Source organism: Phoenix dactylifera, chromosome 1 (genome assembly GCF_009389715.1).
Source record: "Phoenix dactylifera cultivar Barhee BC4 chromosome 1, palm_55x_up_171113_PBpolish2nd_filt_p, whole genome shotgun sequence".
NCBI classification, from domain to species: Eukaryota; Viridiplantae; Streptophyta; class Magnoliopsida; order Arecales; family Arecaceae; genus Phoenix; species Phoenix dactylifera.
The window spans coordinates 3,291,502-3,301,660 of NC_052392.1; the positions used below are offsets into that span (position 1 = coordinate 3,291,502).

Consider the following 10,159-nt stretch of genomic DNA (forward strand, 5'->3'; position numbering starts at 1 on the left):
TGTGCGTGGCCGGGGCCCTTCCTCTAGCGCCAACTGTTGCGGGGTTTCACCCCGGCAGCAGCCCACACACCAGCCGAGCAGGGAAAGCATCTGCGTCCCTCCCGAGGTATTGTCCACTCTGGGATTGCCGCTTCGGGTCTCCGGGAGGTCGCCCAAGGTCTTTGCCCAATGACAGTTCCGAGCCCTAACGGCGCGGGGGTCCGCGGAGGTACTACCCCTACCCTCACGGTTTTGTCCTACAAAAGGGCCCTCGGTAAGAAGAGGTTATTGAGCCCCCCATTTAAGGCACAGATCTTTCCGCTGATTAGCCGATGTGGGACTAAACTGGGAATCCCATCCCACAACAGGTTTGATATTGGAAATCATGCCAATCTATTAGCTTAGTGACAAGAATGTGCTACTTGGTTACTGATGTGAGAATTAAAGTGACAACTGCAAAAGGATTTTGCTCGTAACATTCAAGCTCGTTTGTTCATTGGATAAACTTGATAAATTGAGGGTTTCTAGAAGTGCACTTGGTTTTGGTACCGTGATGGTAAAATTTTGAAGCCTGTACATGCAATACCTGCATTTTTATTTTGATACGATAAAATTACATCTTCTAGAAAAATTTACATCATGGAAAAAGGAAGGGAGATTTCACGGATTAATGTTTTTATGCTTGAATTTAAATGGCCATCATAATTCATTCTTAGGCTCTTGTTGTTTCATCATTGTATGACCAACTAGAAATTCAACACCTTACACAGATGGAATAAGACTTGCTGATCTATGTTCAATAAAATGTCAACACAACATCTTCATAATTAAAGACAAACACAGAACAGGCGAAGCACGGATGGAGGAAACTTGTGAAGTAATTTTTTTATATATATAGACAAAGAAAACTATATGCTGAATCGAAAACGATTCTTGTACTATTAGGGCAATTCCAATATTACAAGAAGCTCCCCTACTCGGAGGATAGCAGGAAAAATGGAGGCTAGAGATTTTACACAATGCATTGCAGTCTACAGCAGCCAACATGGTGAAATAGAAAGTGGTAATATTTTATCCAGCAGAGGCACAAGCATAGTTATATGAACATATCAGCAACATTGAAAACAACCAGAGAGAAAGACACTGTAAATCCATTCCCTCTTAACTACTTTGAAATGGAGCCCCGAGCACCCTCTCCCAACTTAGATGGTCTGATTTCACCTGTTCTTGGACTAAATGGCCCTCTTCCACCGAGACGAGGACTATGCTCCTGTCTGAGTTCACTCACACGGGGGCTAGATGCCTTCTCTGATAACCGGGGGCTATGAATGCTCTTGATTTCAGTGACTGGTGTTCCACTTGAACTTGTCACTTTAGGACTATAGATATGCTTAATTTCACCACGGCTTCTTGTGACTAACTCATCTAAAATCTCCCTGTTCTCTGCCAAGGAGTGTCTTATGCCCGACTCGATCTCCTGCTAGAAGAACAATTACATAACCAGTATAACATAAAATCGCATATGGTAATTGTTGAGATAATATGAATGGTTGAACTAACCGTTTCCAAGTTAAATTGTATAGCTGGTAATTCTTCGTATTCTGCTGCATCTAAATCTGTAAGATGAGCTCCTTTGAAGAGCTTGGGAAGAACGTACTGTCTCACAGGAACCAAAAGCATGATCATCAATGGAAAAAGGACCCCTGCTATAGGAATCCACGTTATTCCGAAACACAATAGCAAGTAAGCAGTCTGGAAAAGCGTAAAAGCAGCGATTGTCTTGAAAGGTACAGTCTCGACGAAGGTGGCATGGTACTCTTCAAGCACTCTGCAAGAATGAAGTTTGTTGTGATAATAGTGTCCACTATTGATTAATTAGAGTTGTTAAGTGAGAGCAGAGAATAAGATTTAAGTGGAATGTACTTGTATCTTCTGCTCGGTGCAGTGAAGAGCAAGAGAATCCTCTCCCAGAACTGGTTTCCAGGTAAGCTTTCTATGGCCATGAAGGCAAAGTAACCCCAAAGAACAGAGGTTGGAATTTTCTTAAGAAATGGCATCGCTGCAACACACCCTGCTACCATCATAGACTGAAGCAGGTTGCTTAGACGCTGTTCTTTGACTTCAACTGGTAAAAGGTCATCAATTTCTTTTTCAATATCAAACACAGACTCATCAACCGGTGCATCAATATTTCCCATGCTTGAAGCTAATTGGATTGTGGAATCCTTTAATTCCTTCAATCCCTGCATTAGGAAAAAATCACCATATATTTAGAGGAACAATAACACTGAGAGCAGCTAGTAATAAATGCTAAGAAAAATGTATCATACTCGAGCAGACTGCTCTTGATAAATCAGTGGAGTCTGCATTTGCCGATAAGCATCTTGCATATTTTCATAAAGTTGGCTCAAGCTTGAATTTTGCCGCATACTTTGGCGTGCGGTGGCTACTAGCCGATTACGAAGGAGCTGCAAAGATACTGTCAGGACATGGTACCAAACTTACAGCATGAAAATTTTAGTATTTCCATTTAATTGGACAATAGGACTTTGGTAGCTTACCTGATGTTTGAGAGTAGCCAAACTCTTTGTGTGCATTGGAGATTGTGGTATGACACCATTTGATGGGGGGACCCCAATAAGCCCACATAGTAGGGTCTTCCATGCAAAAACAAGGACATAGAATCAGAGGACATGAGTTATCAATAAAGATTAATATCACTTATGGAGCATCACTGTCTTCCCTCTATATGAAACATAGTTTAAGAAACGATCTTGATGTGTTGTACGTGGTTGAGAGGAAACATACCAAAAAGCCCAAGAGAAGTAAATCATAATGAAATGATTGTGGCTTTCTCAAATTGAACTCCTTCTGCTGAGCAAGTTGAGAGGCTACACTGTGATCAAAATAATAAAGCACTGCTATCATTGTGGCAGGTATAAAAGCTCCGAGTATGTACATGAAGGGTACATTCAGCATGTCCTGTTGGTATATGGACGAATCAAGATAGCTTGTTAGTTATGCTTGCACTACTTAAGACTGGAGGTCCAATAAAGAAAAGCCAACTTCTGTACAACTTGGAAGTACAGTTTATCTTTGTTTTAAAGTGAAAAACTTTTATTAATTGAGGGTAGAAGGATAATGATAACATTATTTAGGAAAAATATGTTTGATGATCACGTATCAGTTTGTTAAAACAATACCAAAATGTTCAGAAAAATAAAACATGGGAAGACATGCCTTAATGACTGTCCAGTTTTCATATGCTCCAGGTGACCATGGATTGGGGCTAAAAAGGCGCCTTGGAATCCCTTTAGGAATGCTACCAGAAGGCATATAAGAAATTCCAGTCCACACAAGGACCATTAGTGGTACCCCATAGTCTGCAATCAAACCTCGTAACCAGCCTGCAAATATTTGATAATTTTAAGCTCAATGTTGAATAACCATTGAAATAAAAATTAATCTGCAGTTGAAAAGGAAAAAGCACTTAATCAATAAAACATCCACATATAATGAGATTTTCTATAGAAAATTCGGAAAAACATCATCTGCAACAAAACCTGTAAAAAAATTGCAGTTTATTTTCTTCGAAAAAATTTATATTTTCACAGATGCAAAATAACAATTATTGCTAGTGAATTAAGATAGATGATAATGAATTTTTTTTCCCCTGTCTATGCTATCATGAGAAACTGCAAGCTACATAACATTTCAACTTTTAATTTTGTGTACCACTTCCATAGCGCCAGGATCTTGCCTTCCTACTTCTTAGTGCAGTGAGCAGCAGACCAAATGATAGGACAAGAGCAAACATCCCATTGGCGAACCTCCAAGATGGAATAAACTCCAAAGACTTTGGGTCTTCTCTTTCAGGTATGCGGAACTCATCAACAAGCCCCTATATCACAAAACACATCATGAAATCATGCTATATGATTTTTGTGCTGAAAAGTTCATTATGCACACAAAATAATCTATCAGAAATTTCCTAATCGAGGCATGAAAAATATGATTATCCTGACTTTGTCCACTTTTTTTTTCACGTAAAAAACAATAGAGAATTACTTTATTCAAACTTTTCCCTAGTTTTGACAGAACATAACTTGCTCATTTCATTAATTTAATGAAGCTTCTACCAGTTTTCTCACAAAAAAAAGGTTTACTTTTATTATAGACCTCCTTTTCTCATAACTTGTTAAGTAATATGCATTAAAAGAAATCGGTTGTGCAGAATTATGCACATTAGTATATTCAATGCACCAAGCCACCCTTTCCTTTTCTTTTGTGAAACTACAACCATAAAGGCAAAAAAGAGCCAATCCTTCAAGTGCTCACCTTAATAGCCTGCTGCATAAACAGCATAGCAATAAGAAGACCAAATAGCTCGCCCGCTACGCGAGTGAATCTATTGATAATAGAACATGCGCCTAAAATAGACAGCAAGAACAGCAAGAAGGCAGTCCAAACGCATACCCTGCAAAAGCAAACAACAAGACACACATATGATAGAAAGCCTGATCTACAATTGTCGACAAAACTTGTTATTATTTTGCTTAAACAACGTATCGGATGACCTACCATCCGGTCCATGCTAAAAACAGCTTTCGACCCAAATCATCTCTATCCTTGGCAAAGTTAAACATGAATGTGTACATAAGCACTGTGGGCTCTGCAACTCCAAGAATCAGCAGAGGCTGACCTCCTATTATTGAATGTATGATCCCACAAAGTCCAGTAGATGCCAATGTTTGTACTGCTGTTATAAGTCCATCTGCCAATATACACATTTTTTTTCCATATGATCAGTGATTGTTGATTACTTTATGGTGCATGAAACTTCTTGCAACGAGGAAATAAAATTCAGATATAGCACATAGTAACAATTCTCAAGAATGCCTTTCCAAACAACATCCCAAAGGCAAAAGGAGTAACTCGCAGCAGTAAAAAAGCAAACTAATACCATAATTTAGCTTTTATTACCAGTATTTCTCTCCAGTTGCTCTCCAAATGATATGACTGGAATTGCCGATGCAAAGAATATATATGTAGTTGGAGCTAAAATCCTGAACAAATGGAAATCGAACGATGACGATGTTCGCATCATGATATATCAAATCTAATGCCAAAAAATAATTAAGTAAAGAATTGGGTCGAACCTTCTGGCATGGAACCTTGAAAAAAAAAAGGATAATATGTGCTTGTATAATCATCAAAATGTTACCTGATTCCTGCGCAGAAGCCACTAGTCCAATCTTGCTTGTAGAACATCAACCTCCCTTGGAGGTCATTCTTGATTCCACGCAAAGGTACAAATGTTTCCTCCATACTTATGTTGATCAGTGAAAATGAATGGTCTCTATCTCAATTACATCAAAAGAAAGAACGCACAAAGAAGAGGTGCTAAAGGCACTCACAATGAATATTCTGCCCCCAAAAATGAGGCAGATATAGAATGATAGAATCAAGAAACTACGACTACATGATTTGGGAACTGTGTCAACTACAAAAATACAAGGGTCCAACACTCTGGTCTGGAAAAGAGCCTTAGGTTCTGCCTGGCTAACGGAGATCCATGAAGAAACTGGTATTAATCCTTTCACAAGGTTAAATAACACATGGAGAAACAAAACAAGGAAAATGCCCAGGTGGAGATGGCTTTTTTCATATCAAGAAACAAACCAAACACTAGATAGAACTCACAGTTAAAGGTAAAATTACATCTTTCAAACCCAAGAACAGTGAGCTCAGCTGCAAGATTCAATATCCACAATAGGAATACTAAGGAAAACTAAAGAGGACCAAGACCATCACATCATCCAAGACAAGAGAAGCCACCCCTTTTGCTTGCATTGGAAATTCTACCATGAAAGGAGTTGAGGGAAGCTGAGAAGGCTTGAGGGGGGAAGGGCCCAAATATATAAGACTTGCAGGGGGTTGAGAAGGGAAATGTACAAATGATGCACAGCAATGAGGTCAAAATGGGGGCAATATTAGAACATCACTGTCAGTGCCTAAAAGCTTCAAATAATATATAGTACTTGAAAAAGAGTACAAATCCAAGGAGAAGGTCTGCATACAAAGAAACCATAACATGGATTTAATGTAGCAAAGCTAAGAGTATATGCATGGCAAATGGAAGAGGAGGTGGATCCCTACTGGGTATGGCTTTTGGAGAGAGAGAGAGAGAGAGAGAGAGAGAGAGAGAGGAAAAAGGGTGGGCACAAAGGGGATCCCTTTTTTTGGGGTCATTTCCATTGCACTGCCAGTCCATACCAAGCTGGCTGGTTGGAAAGTGCCAAGGAGCTTCTAATCTATATCTTTATGCTTATTTTAGCTGTAATATGGGCAGTGCTGTGTTTCTGAACCGCACACAGGCACTACTATGTATAGAATCTTGCGTGTGAAGCGTATAAGACTTTCTGGAAATAACAAGCGAGTATAAAATGACAAAATTGGCCTCAGGAACCCTAAGGTTCCCTTCATTGATTTGAGGGTATTTTGGGACTTAACAGGAATAGGGTTAAGAGTATGTGGTGTCCTATGAGTTAAAATTTATACTTTTTGTGCTAGCTATATGACTATAATATAATCACTTGTAAAGAAGTACCAACCTAATGCATGGACACTAGAAGGATTCTTGAATTATTAAAGTGTAGATATTTGGTAGTTCAAACCAAGATTGACTACTTAAGTGTGAATTATTTATAGTCCATAACTTTTTGCCCGTACGTGAAAATTAAGACCTTAAATAGTTTTAAAAGATTGCGGTTTGGTGCATGCACCGCAATTAAAAAAGAAAAAAGAATAAGAAAGAAAAAATACTGTAGCGGAAAAGTGTTAAAAAGAAGGTCATGTGGTCATGATTATGACTGCAAATGGGTCCAGTTGACCCAGGACTTAATTTGCTTAGCCCCGACCCGATCCGTTTTGGATGACCCATAGGGCCGGGTCAGATCCCAAAATTGGATACCTATTTTTCGGGTCAGGTTTGGGTTATTGAATTTAGACCCAACACAATCCGATCCGACCAATTTGAAATTTAGATAATTATGAGTTTTCAATCCTACAACCCGGCCCAACCTGAATTTGTAAAGTTATTTGAGCTCGCGGGTGCGCAAACAAGTTCTAAAATGGATGGGTTGATTCGAATCGGATCCGAACTGGATCCAAATTTTTTGGATTAGGTCCAGGTTATACATGGATTCGACAGGTTGTGCAAATAAGTTCTGAAATGGATGGGTTGATCCAAACAAGACCCGAATTTTTTGGGTTGAATCCGGTTATACATGGATCCGATCCGACCCGAATGACCCGTTGGGTTAAAAATTGTAGCGGTGGACCTAATCCAACCCAATGGGTCCAATATTAGAATCCAAACAAGAAACTGGATTGGATTGAGGTCACTCATGACCCTCGACCCGAACCGACTTATTTGCACCCTGAATCATGATCAAACTATGCCGTTGAACTACAAAATTTGAAACTAGGTAATAATAACATGACGTAAACAAACGAGAAATATGATCAAGTGTAGTAATTAGTGGAGGCCTCGTAGAGATTGAAGAAAGAACAAAAATAAATGTTAATAAATGATGCAGGACCAGTTGCATATGTGCTTTGTTGAAAGAACTAGACCATGGCAGCATGCAGTTGGAGGATCCTGCCCTGCCATTTCTCTATTTTTATGACTAGTCTCTTTTATTATGTAAGCTAAAATATCTTACTGGCTCTCTAAAATTAGTAAATTGGGCATATGTTCCCTAAAATTAGCGAGACATTATGTAAGATCTAATTGCCCTCTCCTTGAGGGCTTGTCTTGTATCAAGTATGGCAATAATATCTCCCTTCCAATCAGGAGGAAAAAACCACACAAAAATCTCACTCAATAGATAAACTCTTGCTGCTGATCATATCATATATAAAAGAAACTCTATCCACGGTATCCTCTTTGGATGCTCCATGCTTTCCTCACAAGACAATCATAGACAAAATGTAGTGCCATTCCAAGTGTGCCAAACACTAGATAATTTCTTACTTTAGAGCCTCAATTCATAAACCTAATTGATAATCTACAGAACGGTTGCTTTCTAAAAGGTATGTACTACTCCCAATTGATATATTAAAAAAAGCATCGCATGCGTCAAAATCTAATCTCTATCGCCGTATAAAACATTTGGCTATTGCGGACATTCTACCATGCCCTTGGCCTTTCGATTCTTGTAAATATAATCGGAGGAGCTAATTCTCATCTTCTATTCTATACCCATCTCACCCCTCGAGGGTCGATGACGACCGAATCATACCTTCACTATTAAAATCACCACTTGTCCCATAAAGCTTTTGGGACAATCGGTGATTCTAACATAGTATCAGAGTAGAAATCCTGAGTTCGAATCCTGTCTCCACACTCTTTAGCCTCATTATTAAAAAAATTTCACATATTGGGCTCACCCATTAAAAAAAAGTCCGGCCCACATGTGAGAGAGGAGAGTAAGAAAATATAAAATATATTAATACTTCTACTTTATTCCATTAATTTAAGCTTTTGGGACAAGTGATTTTAACATGGTAAGTTTTTAGAATAAGTAGTAATTTTAACATAGTATCAGGGCAGAGGTTCTGAGTTCGAACTCTCTGTCTTCACACTCTTTAACCCCATTATTAAAAATTTAACTCTCTGTTTTCACACTCTTTAACCCCATTATTAAAAATTTCACATGTTAGAGCCCACATGTGAGGGAGACTGTAAGAAAATAAATAAATAAATCTACCTCATCCTATCAAATGGTAATTTTCACACTTACCCTCTTGACCAAGTGGAAAGGGTCGATACCATTTGATCGTGCCCACTGCGGTTTCGAGATATGGTTTGTCTGGAATCATTCTTGTTGGAAAGAGTAACACCACATGGCTACCTTTCATAAAGAAGATGAAACCCAAGCGAGCATTTTAACGGTTGGTCTTATAAATGCCCTAAGAAAAGGTCAAATTGTACTCACATTTATTCACAAAATGTCTTCACCGTATGATGTTTTTGAACTATAGGCGAACTATATTGCAATGCTTGGAGCTCTCTAACGTGGTCCGGCTGCTGCTATTCCTCCATGAGTAGGATTCCTCCATCAAAAAAAGGATTCCATTTGGTGTTCTTGTCAGTGTGATGGATATAGGATTGCTCAGACTTTTTCTAGTGAAATCCCATCACCATTCCAAGCCAGACCTCACTGATTGCCTCCCCTTTTAATTGGTGGGCGTTGTCCAAAAAGCTAAAGTCTACTACCCCCAGGCTTGGTGAGATTCCAACTCCGCAGCTGTTCAGAGTGTTCACTTCGTATTTGGGAAACATTGACAATGAAGTTAAACTGATTTTGGAGATGTGTCACATTCTCGGCCATCTGATACAGTTCAAAAGATCAGGACTCTGACAAGCCCAGCCAAATGGCTTAGCCTACACTCGAGTGTCACAACTCTAGCTAAAACCAAGTTTCACAACCCTGGATACTTTGTCTAGAAGGATCAGGGTTGTATCTTTCACACGGAAAAAGAATTCACCTTCCTTCATGTGAATCTACCTCTAGATCACCCATCGCACAAATCTCAAAGCACTTCGAACCCCATCATTTATTTGTCTGCATATATCTCAGAGCGATCGGCGGATGATTCAACCTTGGATTTGCGCAAAGGAAGGTGAATCCTTCTTTCGTGCGAAGGATACACCCCTAACCCTATCTAGAATAGAGGGGAAAAGAACTAAGGTAGGCAAGTTGAAATCTTTATGCAGGTGAGTGTCGCTCTACATGCATGCAACACCATATTCAGGCAACAAGGATAGCTTCTTCGGCGACATGGATGGTAAATCAGTTGCATACATACACAAATTTATATTTGCAAATGAATGATGACCTTGGAGCGAAATTGCAATATGGGCTCCACCAATATTCAAAAAAAAAAAAAAAATCTGAGTCCAAGGCTCTTTTTCTATATAAATGCATGCAATGTTCCCAAACCCTTTTTAGTTCTTTGGTTAACTTAAGCTCTAGTATGTTCTGGAGGAAGGCTGGAAATAGGCACTCTTTTGGCCTCCCTTACCCACGCTTCTAAGATATTAAATGCATTAGGCCAAGAAGAGACCAAAGCATCATTTGTTGGGGTTGGCAACAAAGGCTAGTGCCCTTAC

The 10,159-nt window shown here is 39.2% G+C and overlaps 1 protein-coding gene across 2 annotated transcripts; it reads right to left on the minus strand.

Annotated features, from left to right (window-relative positions):
- Positions 1-892: 892 nt before the first annotated feature.
- LOC103722668 (probable boron transporter 2) lies at positions 893-6,071 on the minus strand. Of its 2 annotated transcripts, none has more exons than XM_008813303.4 (12): positions 5,204-6,071; positions 4,963-5,045; positions 4,561-4,753; positions 4,318-4,456; positions 3,715-3,880; positions 3,220-3,386; positions 2,788-2,961; positions 2,541-2,636; positions 2,310-2,447; positions 1,903-2,222; positions 1,540-1,807; positions 893-1,459 (listed from the first exon to the last, which is right to left on the minus strand). In XM_008813303.4, exons 1-12 carry the CDS (start codon positions 5,305-5,307, stop codon positions 1,145-1,147), a joined length of 2,163 nt encoding a protein of 720 aa, XP_008811525.1. In that variant the 5' UTR covers positions 5,308-6,071; the 3' UTR covers positions 893-1,144. The 2 variants fall into 2 exon arrangements, with proteins under 2 accessions (XP_008811525.1, XP_008811526.1); XM_008813304.3 differs by having other exon boundaries at positions 893-1,456; positions 5,204-6,049.
- Positions 6,072-10,159: the final 4,088 nt, after the last annotated feature.

What these genes read in the sequence shown, in the direction of transcription:
- LOC103722668 (XM_008813303.4), bottom strand. Translation starts at nt 5,307, where the DNA reads ATGGAGGAAACATTTGTACCTTTGCGTGGAATCAAGAATGACCTCCAA. An exon ending in GGCTTCTGCGCAGGAATCAG is followed by an intron (nt 5,046 to 5,203) that starts GTAACATTTTGA and finishes CCATTTGTTCAG; the next exon opens with GATTTTAGCTCCAACTACAT. An exon ending in TTATGCAGCAGGCTATTAAG is followed by an intron (nt 3,881 to 4,317) that starts GTGAGCACTTGA and finishes TTTGTGATATAG; the next exon opens with GGGCTTGTTGATGAGTTCCG.